At 37.6% G+C, this 12,095-nt stretch overlaps 1 protein-coding gene across 3 annotated transcripts in view; it reads right to left on the bottom strand.

Moving 5' to 3' along the window:
• Window positions 1-12,095, bottom strand: part of MINPP1 (multiple inositol-polyphosphate phosphatase 1) — a 53,412-nt gene that overhangs the window by 7,296 nt on the left and 34,021 nt on the right. Inside the window, exon 5 of one of the 3 annotated variants that reach the window (XM_055559862.1) lies at window positions 4,811-9,173. The exons of 1 other annotated variant lie outside the window; for it this stretch is intronic. In XM_055559862.1, coding sequence (XP_055415837.1) covers window positions 8,780-9,173 — 394 coding nt within the window. In that variant the 3' untranslated portion in view covers window positions 4,811-8,779. Of the gene's footprint in view, window positions 1-4,810; window positions 9,174-12,095 lie in introns of those variants that run through there. One more of the 3 variants, XM_055559864.1, reaches the window with a different exon arrangement.

Genomic DNA, 12,095 nt, shown 5'->3' with positions numbered 1-12,095 from the left:
AACATTTTATGACTCTTGACAAAGGTTTGTCAACCGTAAGACTTATTTTTTCTAAGAGTAATTATTTTAAGGTTTGGCGCCATCCTCCGGAGGTGTTAGATAAAGTTGCATTCCTATAGGGCAGAGGTGCAGTGGGTTTACAACAAAGGAATTTATTACCTTAAGGGTCTAAAGTTGCTAACACCAAGGCCACTACTTATTTTTTCTACATACCAACTATATTAATTAATACACATTCAAGGATACAATACAGGGGATGTGGAAACTTGGCAGCAAGCATTGGCTCATCAATGAAATCCTTTACTAGTTTTATCCTGACAGTTTCTAACTGAGAGGCTCTAAGCTATTTGAATACGAGACTGAGAGACTGTAAACAATCATATGCATAGCTGTAGGAGTCCAGGTAAACTTGTCAGGCAAGTTAGAGAGCTATCTGAGGGGTTTAGATTTAAACACTCCTAATGCCCAGGAACTTATTAACTGGAGCTGTAAGTTAACTCTTTATCAGAGAGAGCGAGATGGTGGTGGGGGACAGCCCCCAGTAAAGTCAGAGGTGAGAGCACAAAGCAATAAAGTAGGCAGACTCTGGTTTTTTTGGGGTAGATGCTCGAGAATATCCAGGGGGACTCCTGAGGCTCTATCCCGCCTTTGCGTATGCCGAGCCTCCTTCCTCATGACCTTTGCCACGAGTGGAGCGTCTCTCTCCGGCTCCCGGCACTGATCTGCATATAGGTTTCTCAAGAGGCAGGTCAGGTGGTCTGGTATTCCCATCTCTTTCAGAATTTTCCACAGTTTATTGTGATCCACACAGTCAAAGGCTGTGGCATATCAATAAAGCAGAAATAAGATGTTTTTCTGGAACTCTCTTGTTTTTTCGATGATCCAGTGGATGTTGGCAATTTGATCTCTGGTTCCTCTGCCTTTTCTAAAACCAGCTTGAACATCAGGAAGTTTACGGTTCATGTATTGCTGAAGCCTGGCTTGGAGAATTTTGAGCATTACTTTACTAGCGTGTGAGATGAGTGTAATTGTGTGGTAGTTTGAGCATTCTTTGGCATTGCCTTTCTTTGTGATTGGAATGAAAACTGACCTTTTCCTGTCCTGTGGCCAGTGCTGAGTTTTCTAAATTTGCTGGCATATTGAGTGCAGCACTTTCACAGCATCATCTTTCAGGATTTGAAAGAGCTCAACTGGAATTTCATCACCTCCACTAGCTTTGTTCGTAGTGATGCTTTCTAAGGTCCACTTGATTTCACATTCCAGAATGTCTGGCTCTAGGTGAGTGATCACACCATCGTGATTATCTGGGTCGTGAAGCTCTTTTTTGTACAGTTGTTCTGTGTATTCTTGCCACCTCTTCTGCTTCTGTTAGGTCCATACCATTTCTGTCCTTTATCGAGCCCATCTTTGCATGAAATGTTCCCTTGGTAGCTCTCATTTTCTTAAAGAGATCTCTAGTCTTTCCCATTCTGTTGTTTTCCTCTATTTCTTTGCATTGATCGCTGAAGAAGGCTTTCTTATCTCTTCTTGCTATTCCTTAACTCTGCATTCAGATGCTTATATCTCGCCTTTTCTCCTTTACAAGATTCTACTGACATACAACTGGTCATGTGGTGTTTGCTGTGAAACACATTGTTATTGCAATGATGGTTATTACATGATGAAGTGGGGCAGAGACCATAAACATGGCACGACACACATGCAACTTGCAGCAAAGCCTTGCCTTTTTCATTCCCTAGCATTCCTCATCATGGATACCGGCCAAAGCATCTGCCAGCTGCCACTGTTCAACGTGTGCTCAATGAGCCTGGCTTTATGGACTCCAGGGATGGGTCAAGGGCATGAGGCTTAGGAACTGCTTTAAAGCAGTGGAAAGGAAAATAAGTAGACAATATAATTGTAGTTAGCATTATCCTGTAATTCATACAATTTAGAATCTCCAATAAGGTCTGAATGTGTTATACTTGGAAATGCTACAAATGCAATTCTAAGGGATGGATTGCAATACAGCTACTAACCTGCCCCACCCTCCTGATTAACTCAGAAAGCCCTGTATACCAGGTGCATGGTACAGTGAGCTGAGCCTGGAGATATAAATTGATTTGTCCTGGAAATGGTTACATACAAAGCTCTGCTTAGACTTTTGTCTTCTTTCCATTTCCTGCTAAGCATACAACTTTTTTGACCTAAGCAATTATAGCTAATGGCCCCAGAGAAGGACAGAAGGTGGCAGCATCTTCAATAGCACTTTTTCCCCCAGTGGTGGGCAGTGTCAAGAGACTGAAGTGGTTTACAATCAGTTGCATTACTTAAAACAATCTGCATGCCAAAGTGCCCCAAATGAATGAAGTCAAAATTCCACCGTTACCACTGATACAGCATTTGAAGAGCATAAAGTGTAAAACAAAACAGTACTTTCATCCTCCATTTCAATTCCCTCATCTGCAAAACAGACTTCATACTATGAACTTCATAGTCTATCAGATCAGATCAGATCAGTCGCTCAGTCGTGTCCGACTCTTCGCGACCCAATGAAGATTAAATGGAGTAACAGGTAAAGTACTTCTATACACTACTTGGCAGGTGTAGATATTTCCTGTACTCAAGAGCAAGTACTATTTCACACAAATAATTTATTTTATAGATAACCAGCTAACATCTGGTACATGGCTGAGCATTGAGAATTACAATGAGTTTTCTCTTAAGACTAGCTTTACACATTCTGTTTAGGCAAATACAAACAAATGCATATACCTATATTGTAAAACTGTGTTAGTCACTCAGTTGTGTCTGACACTTAGTGACCCCATGGGCTGTAGCCCATCAGGCTCCTCTGTCCATGGAATTCTCCAGACAAGAATACTGGAGTGGGTTACCATTTCCTTCTCTATGGGCTCTTACCAACCCAGGGATTGAAGCTGGGTCTCCCGTACTGCAAGCAGATTCTTTACCATCTGAGCCACCAGAGGAGCCTATCAATAGTAGTCCTTTTTAAATATTTAGTAACCAAAGAGCTTTTAGACCTGTCTTTAAAAAAAAAAAAAGTCTTTTGAAGCTCATGCAGGCCCATAGGGTAGAGAACTGTCTTCTAGTCATAATTGTTTTTTTTTTTAAGAGCTAGGCCTAGACTTGAAAAGGAAGTTCTATTTAATTGCCTACCTCCAGCAGTGACTGAGGCAAAAACTAGTAACATGGTTTGAAGAAGTCCCATAATGCTCTCCTCCACTTCCCTTCCTAGAAAGACCTGAAGCATTGCAACCAGATCCAAGTGGATTTAGAATCCCAGCTACTTCTGATTTCCTATCTACATCTGGGAGCTTCACCCATTGTTTTTCTCGGCAAGGAAAATGCAGATTGTTTCTCATTTCAGACTTCTGCCCAAGGAGTTCAGTATTTTTCCTCAGACTCTTCTCAGTCATCTAGTACAGTAGCAATCAAAGCTGTGAAACGCAACTGTAGTTTCCTACCATGGATAGAACTTAGGAGGCTACACAACTCTACCTAAAATGGTCAAATTAGGAAACCAGGCCCTCAGCAAGTCTCCATGATGCAAAGAGTGACAGATAATTTCAAGGAGTAATGCTGCAGACGGAAGGGAAAAAAAGCAGTTTTTTGTCTTCCAAAGACTAGTCTTAGCTTCTCAGGAAAGCAAGGAAAAGAAAAACACTTATAAGAAAAAGAAATTAAGGGCTGCTCAAAGGAAGAGAAACTACAGCTAGAGCATGATTGATGTTCTTCCTATCTCCAATTAGGCATGTTTGTTATCAGCAGAACTCTCTCATCTGTGTGTATCCCAAGATACGGTTCACAAGTATACATTTTTATAATTTACATCAAAGCTGGGATTTTTTTTCCAGGATAAGATTGTTCACTGAAAAAGTTTCTAAAAGCACCCAAATTATTAACATTCAGAACCAATATTGGTAGAATGAACTCTAATGAAAAAAACAATCAATAAATCCCAACTTAATTCTCCATATTGTTTGTTGTTCTTTAGTTGCTAAATCATGTTTGACTCTTTTGCAACCCCACAGACTAGCCTGCCAGGCTCTTCTATTCATAGGATTTCCCAGGGAAGAACGCTAGAGTGGGTTGTCATTTCCTTCTCCAGGGGATCTTCCCGAACCAGGGATTGAGCCCATGTCTCCCTACATTGGCAGGCAGATTCTTTACCACTGGGAACCCCAATTTTCACATTAGCTACTTCATAAATAATGTAAAATATGTTAGCAAAATGTTCTCATTATATACTAGGAGTACTATTAAACATTGAAGGCTATCATTCTAATGAATAATTATTTGTTCTGCCAGCGCAACAACAAACAAGTGTGAGCATAAACTGCTTGGGTCTAAAGAATGGCTCAGCATCTGGGAATAGTACAGGGATGGTGTTAAACAGGCCAGTTTTAGAAATAATACATTTAAGAATCCTTCTATCTTAAAATGTATTACTCCAGTAATGATAAAATGAAGTCTGAACATTAACTGCCTCCTAATCTGCCAGGTATGAAGCCCAAACTGCAATTCTTTTAACTAGAATAATATGACATCTTTTTTCCTGCTGTGGAATTTTATCAAAAATACTCATTCCTTCTTTTTCTTCTCTCTCCTCACACACATACACATACACCAATTAAAAAATAGCTTAATAGACTGATGTGAAGGTGCTTAAGGGCAGGTTAAGCTGATAGGTGAGTGGAAGGAAATGCTTAAATAAGTGACAGAAGAATAGAGAACTCAGTGATCTGTGATTCTATGAGAATTAAGAGACTGGGTAAGTTCAGGAGAAGAGCTAGATAAAAGGCAAATTACATTGTAATGCAAATATTTATTTTCAGTTTACATTTGGCAGAACAGTCCAGATTCCAAGGATCATTAGTGAACTGTATGAAATACCACCTTAAAGAAATACATTCCAAAAATTTATACTTACAAATTCTGGTTTGGTTGTATGTAACTCCCAGATATTTAAGGTCATGTATCAATTCTGCAGTTTACAAAAGGAAAGCACTCAAAGATATAAAATTTGACTTTTTCCTGAAAAAAATGAAGCTCCTTTTCCAAGCTGAACTCTGCTTTCAGTGTTAAAATTAAGATCAAGATTATATACAAAGACAGTTTCAAGTGCAGGATTATGTGCTGGAGAGCAGAAACTTCAAAATGATAAAATGACTATTAAAGAGTAAAGACAAATGCACTGCACACATCAAGTTGTAGACTATGGACAGAAAAATGACTAATGTTCATAGGCTATTTATTAATTGACCAAAATCTCAGAACCGATAGTGATTACATTTTGGCTTAACTGAGTAAAGTGGTCACCTATCATGAATGAATTCTTGTTGGCCAAAGGTTATTTTTCAACATTCAACTTTTTATATATCCTATCCTAGATAAGACCTTTTGCTCTTCTCATAAGATTCTTCAGTTTCGGGTACTTCCTAAGTGAGAATAATAGCACCAGAATAATGTCACAGCCTCTGTAACATTAACGAAAATGGACCACACTCACCCTCTATCCTGAAATAGTTTACATACCAAAGACTACAATGATAACTATATGGTTCTACTTAACAATAAATAATAAATAAAACAATTTCTATAAAACTTCAATAGTCTACGAAAACTTCATAAATCAAATTATTTAATGTTCCAGACATCAAGTAAATTTGTTGTAAGGTCTTTTAAGATAACCCCCTTGAAAGAAAAACTAGGCTTATTCAACTTTAACAGAAGTCTGAGTTTAGTGTTTGTACATAAAAAGTACATGACTCATGAACTGATATTGTTGATTTGTGATAAATGATCAAAAAGTCTTGAAAAACAAATACAGCAATTAAATAAATTATTCAAGAATGATACGCACGGTGAAGTCCTTTTTATAGAAAAGTTTAAATTCCCACAATACTATAAAATTTCAGAGTCAAGCATGCAGTAGAATGGTGAATACTGAACTTCATATGTTGGTGGTTACCTATAGGCAGGCAGTGAGGGAAAAGCATCAGGAAGACATATAAAAGTCTTCAATTCTTCTTATTTGATCTAAACCAAATGATACAATGTTAATTTTGCTAAAACAGTATGATGGGCATGAATGCTCATCATACTGTTCTCTTGTCTGCCTTAGACACATCCTTAAAAAAGAAAATGATTAAAATCAGACATTTGTAGGAATAATCAGCAGTGTATTGATGCATCAGTAGTATTTAGCAGCTAATTATCTATTCTGTGAACATCACTCAGTTGAAGATCAATGGCGCCGAAGAATTGATGCTTTTGAACTGTAGTGTTGGAGGACTCTTGAGAGTCCCTTGGACTGCAAGGAGATCCAACCAGTCCATTCTGAAGGAGATCAGCCCTGGGATTTCTTTGGAAGGAATGATGCTAAAGCTGAAACTCCAGTACTTTGGCCACCTCATGCGAAGAGTTGACTCATTGGAAAAGACTCTGATGCTGGCAGGGATTGGGGGCAGGAGGAGAAGGGGACGACAGAGGATGAGATGGCTGGATGGCATCACTGACTCTATGGACGTGAGTCTCACTGAACTCCGGGAGTTGGTGATGGACAGGGACGCCTGGTGTGCTGCAATTCATGGGGTCGCAAAGAGTCGGACATGACTGAGCGACTGATCTGATCTGATCTACAGATCAATGATCTATGCATCTTCTTTTATAATTTTAATATACAGTTGTAACACTTTAGATTTTGAACAAAATGGATTTCCATTCTTAATAAGTGAAAACCTAAGAAATTTTTTATTCTTTAATTGGAGGAAAATTGCTTTACAATGTTGTGTTGGTTTCTGCCATACAACAATGCAATTCAGCCATAATTTCATATAAATATATTTACTTTCTTCTTGAGCCTTCCTCGCCAGAAATTTTTATTGGAAGAAAATGTCCTTATATTGCCTGATTCGTCAAAGCTACCTGAAATGCTATCCTTTTACCATCAATTACTGATTGTGTAATTAAAAGACACTTACTCCTTAGAAGGAAAGTTATGACCAACCTAGAAAGCATATTAAAAAGCAGAGACATTACTTTGCCAACAAAGGTCTGTCTAGTCAAGGCTATGGTTTTTCCAGTGGTCATATATGGATGTGAGAGTTGGACCATAAAGAAAGCTGAGTGCAGAAGAACTGATGCTTTTGAACTGTGGTGTTGGAGAAGACTCTTGAGAATCCCTTGGACTGCAAGGAGATCCAACCAGTCCATCCTAAAGGAGATCAGTCCTGGGTGTTTATCGGAAGGAATGATGCTAAAGCTGAAACTCCAATACTTTGGCCACCTCATGCAAAGAGCTGAGTCATTTGAAAAGACCCTGATGCTGGGAAAGATTGAGGGCAAGAGGAGAAGGGGACGACAGAGGATGAGATGGTTGTATGACATCACCGACTCAATGGACATGGGTTTGGGTGGACTCCGGGAGTTGGTGATGGACAGGGAGGCCTGGCATGCTGCGGTTCATGGGGTCACAAAAAGTTGGACACAACTGAGCGAATGAACTGAACTGAACTGATTGTGTATCAATATGGAAAGCAGAAAAAAACCTGGTAGTAAAGTTATAAGAATTATGTTTATTATTATAGAAACTACTTTTATAATATTTGATAGAACTCACAACTATTGCTTTGAAATGGGTTCATATCTGTGAAAGGTCTTCCCTTGTGGCTCAGATGGTAAAGAATCTGCCTGTAATGCAGGAGGAGCCAGGTTCAATCCCTGGGTCGGGAAAATCCCTGGAGAAGGGAATGGCAATGCACTCCAGTATTCTTGCCTGGAGAATCCCATGGACAGAGGAGCCTGGTGGGCTACAGTCCATGAGGTCACAAAGAGTCAGACACGACTGAGTGACTAAGCAGCAGCATATGTGAAACTGAAAGCCCACCAGTATGAAGTCAGTCTTTACAAAAATAAAGAACAAAAAAGAAATTAAACCCTCAAAAGCTGTATCTCACATAACAGTAAAATATACAAATACAAGAAAAGTGACAATTTTTTAAAACACATAAAGCAATGGATTTAAGTTTGATTCTATTCTTCTGTCTTGTTGCTAATGGTCCTCTTTGTTCTTCCAGTTATATATGTGAAACGGGTATGATAATAATTAAATAACGGCCTTTCAAGACTTAATAAGAGGTTAAAGGGAATTACTGAAATTGTGTTCAAATACTTTATAAATAGTCTTAACAAAGACATTTTATTATACTTTTGTCTTCCTTCAGTGAAGGTATTCTTTTAAATCATACTGTTTCTTAATATTGTTTCAAATTCTCAACTAGAGATGTTAATTTCTTCCAAAGTGATACTCCCAGTGAATCATAATAGCTCTGATTAAGAAGAAAATACTAGAACTGTGCTACCTGAGGAAAAAAGAAAGAATGGCAGCACAGCTGGTAAAGTTCCTAGACTTAGTCCAGTCGCGTTATGGATTGTCCAAATGACAAAATATTTTGTCACTCCAAAACTTCTGTGTATCATTTTGAAATCATGTTCTATCTCAGTGTGAGATTTCTTACGTAAGTAGGAAGAATTTAATTTCTGTAAATGTATGTAGTACCAGTTATCTCCGAACAGATTTCCCATGAGAGCTGCTTCAGTGAAAGATCATTTCTTACATATCCATGTCCAGACTCAAAAAGAAACATTTTTCTTTGAAAAAACAGAAATATCCAAGAAATGTTAAAGCTTTCTGTACCCAGGGACTGCCCACCTATTCCAAGCATGGAATCACTCCCTGGAGATTGCTGATGAATTAAAAATGTTTGGCAGTTACTCATAGCTCATCAGATGTGTTCACCTTTGGTAGTTCACATTCTTCACTGGTATGACAACTCTGAAGGATGTCCTTATAGTGGTTCTTCAGATCTTCATACAAAGAAACAGTTTCTTGTGAGTGAGCCAATGGTAACACTTTTTCATTCAGTAACATCTGCACTCGGAATTCTTCTTTAGGAGTCTTAGCATTTTTACAATGGTAAAGCACAAATATCAGGTTTGAAGCATAGGGTACAATGTGACCACTTCGGAACTTCCGATGCATTTGCTCCTTGTAATTGTAAGCTGTTAGGGGTTCCTTGTCTTTGAAGTAGCCCATGAGAGAAAGCAGTGGAAGAAGGGTCTCTGCATGGCCAAACTGGAGGATGACTGGAGAGGAAACTGGTTGAGAACTTAAAAGAGAAATAAAGAAAAAGATACATATAAAACATTTTCTACATACATAGCAATTTAACATAATAACCACACTTAGAATTAACACACAACTTTCTCATCTTTTTAAAATCTTTATATAAACAACAGTATGGCTAAATTCTGTGTGGCAGAGAACTGAACTTTATGCACTAAAATTACATTTTAAAATTTTGGATCACTGCATATTGTAAATCTATCTAAAACACATACATTATTCTTTAAGCTTAAAGAGAGCTGAGTCTTTACTGCTAGATAAGGGAACTTCAAGTTGATATGGATTTCAAAACTGTATTGCCTTTCTGTGAATGAATCTGAGCACCTGGCCCTTAGTAAATATTGATTACTCTCTGGAGCTCGTCTGAATGAATTTCAAATGTTATTTCATCTCTAGGGAATTAGGACACTATTCAGTAAATTTCTTGGTTAAAACCAAGTCTGAACAGTGAATGGTAATGCATATTATTCTTCAATGTTTTATGAGACCTGACTTGGTCACCAAATGTGAGAGAGTCAGAAAAAGGTAAAGACACAACCTATTCTAGCTGATAAACTAGGTCTGTGGTTGGGAATGGAGTTTATACACTGCCAGAAACAATAGCTTTCAACACATGAGCTAGGTCACCTTTTTATTTTCTTTCAAGTTTTCTATGATTTTTCTCTGATAAAGACTTCTTTTAAAAGTAGCAGGAGGGCTTCCCTGGTGGCTCAGTGGTAAAGAATCGACCTGCCAATGCAGGAGACACGGGTTAGATCCCTGATCTGGGCAAGATTCCACATGCGGCAGAGCAACAAAGTCAGTGCATGACAACTGACCTAGAGCCCAGAAGCCACAACCACCGAGACCACATGCCACAGCTACTGAAGCCCATGTGCCCAAGGGCCTGTGCTCTGCAACAAGAGAAGCCACATCAATGAGAAGCCTTCATATTGCAACTAAAGAATAGTCCCTACTTGATGCAGCTTGAGAAAAGCCTGGGCAGAAAAGAAGACCTAGCTCAGCCAAAAATAAATAAATAAATAATTTTTTTAAAACAGCAGCAAATTACTATTTAGCCTTTTCTCCAACTTTTATAAAAAGACTATGGCTTTTGTTCTCAAATATAATTTGTAAGCCCATTCAAACAGAAAATCCAAGGAAGACATATGAGGCTGATTCACTTTGATGTACAGCAGAGACTAACACAACACTATAAAACAACTATACTCAATTAAAAAAAAAAAACTCTATTCAAACACAGTTAACCAAACATCAGGTTACAGATTTTCTGGGAGGACAGCAATATTTGCAGCAGTTTCTGAATCCTCCTGATTCCTCACATAAAAATGGATGCAGCAAATGGATAGCAGATCCAAAACCCAAGGGAAACAGTCACAACTATTTTGTTTTTCTACCAAATCTTCGAAAGGCCATGTGCACTTATATTTACAGCAATCTCAATTCATACCACCCACTCAGGTGCTGAATAACCACATGTGGCTGGTGGCTACTGTGTGGAAAAGCAGTGGAGTAAACGGGCTTACCTACATACTTGGGTTCCAAAGTCAATCAAAGAGAAAATAGGGAAAAAAAGAAGATAAAAGACAAACAACAAAAACACATATGAAACAAAAAAAAACGTGTGCTGGGGATAGGGGACAGACCAACAGGGCTATGTACAAATGATGAGTTCAAAGTCCTATTAACTTCACACATACAAGCTACAGAAGAAATTAAATCTAGATTGTTACCCAAATTTAAGTTTTAAACCTAAGATTCCTTAGCTTTATATAAAGTGAAATAAATCCCATTTTCTCTTTTGACTGCCTACTTTCAGTCACATATTAAAATCAGCTATTTTTGAGAAGAAAGCTAAGAAAAACTGTGCTTTAAAAATCCTTATTGGGAGTTTTATGGGATATCAAGTTTATATATAATTAGATTCACATAGGAAGCCAAATCAATACAAATAAATGACTGTCTTGTGCCATATGATGCATCTAAATTAAAGAAAATATTTTACAATTTCAAGAAATTTTCAACAGAAAGGAAAAACACAATTTAAAAAATAAGTGCCCTAAATATTATCTTATTACAGATAATAATCTCCATTAATAATAATAATAATAATAATCTCCAATAATAATAATAATCTCCATTACAAAAGGATGAAATATATTAAAAACAGTATTTTTAAAAGTCTGGTTAAATCCATAAATACAATAGTGATAATGAAAGATAAGGGTAACTACATATTAGAGGGTCAAAACTAAGGTAGCCTTCCTCAAAACAATGTGAAAACTAAAATCATCAGCTTACTTAGAGATTAAATGTGCTTGCAGAAAATAGTAAGCAACTTATAATTCTTTGTAGATTACATATTTTTATAATAATGCCAATATAAAGGAGAAATGAGCACAATTTCACTCATAATTATTTTCTGCCTACCTTACCCTTTGTGCCTTAGGGTCGTGCACACACAGCAGATGCTGTTGCTCCTTCAGAAAAAGAAGTTGGCTGATGCCCCTTGTATTTACACACAAAAAGCACTGGACAAAAATGGATGTGCCCAATTTTCTGCAACATAGTCATTATACTCTATGCCTTGAATTCAGTTTGCTGAGTAATAGAGTGTATGCAACTACATTTTTATTGTAGTACAGAAGAAAGGGAATATGTCAAAAAAAATGACAACTTTTAACTTCAGAGAAGCTGTATCTAGGTCAAATGTTTCAACTCCAATGAATAAGTAATAGCTATCTGGAACACTGTACTGAAGTTGTATGCAGATCCAATGGATACAATTTCCTAAACACTTTTTTCTTTATAGATGAACACTTTGCCTTGCCAACCAATCTCCCCCTCTTTATCTCTCATTTCCCAGACATAATTAAAATCACTTTGCCCATTTCTAAGATACCTA

The sequence above is a fragment of the Bubalus kerabau genome, chromosome 22, assembly GCF_029407905.1.
Source record: "Bubalus kerabau isolate K-KA32 ecotype Philippines breed swamp buffalo chromosome 22, PCC_UOA_SB_1v2, whole genome shotgun sequence".
Classification (NCBI taxonomy): domain Eukaryota; kingdom Metazoa; phylum Chordata; class Mammalia; order Artiodactyla; family Bovidae; genus Bubalus; species Bubalus kerabau.
This window is presented reverse-complemented; position numbering and strand designations above follow the sequence as displayed.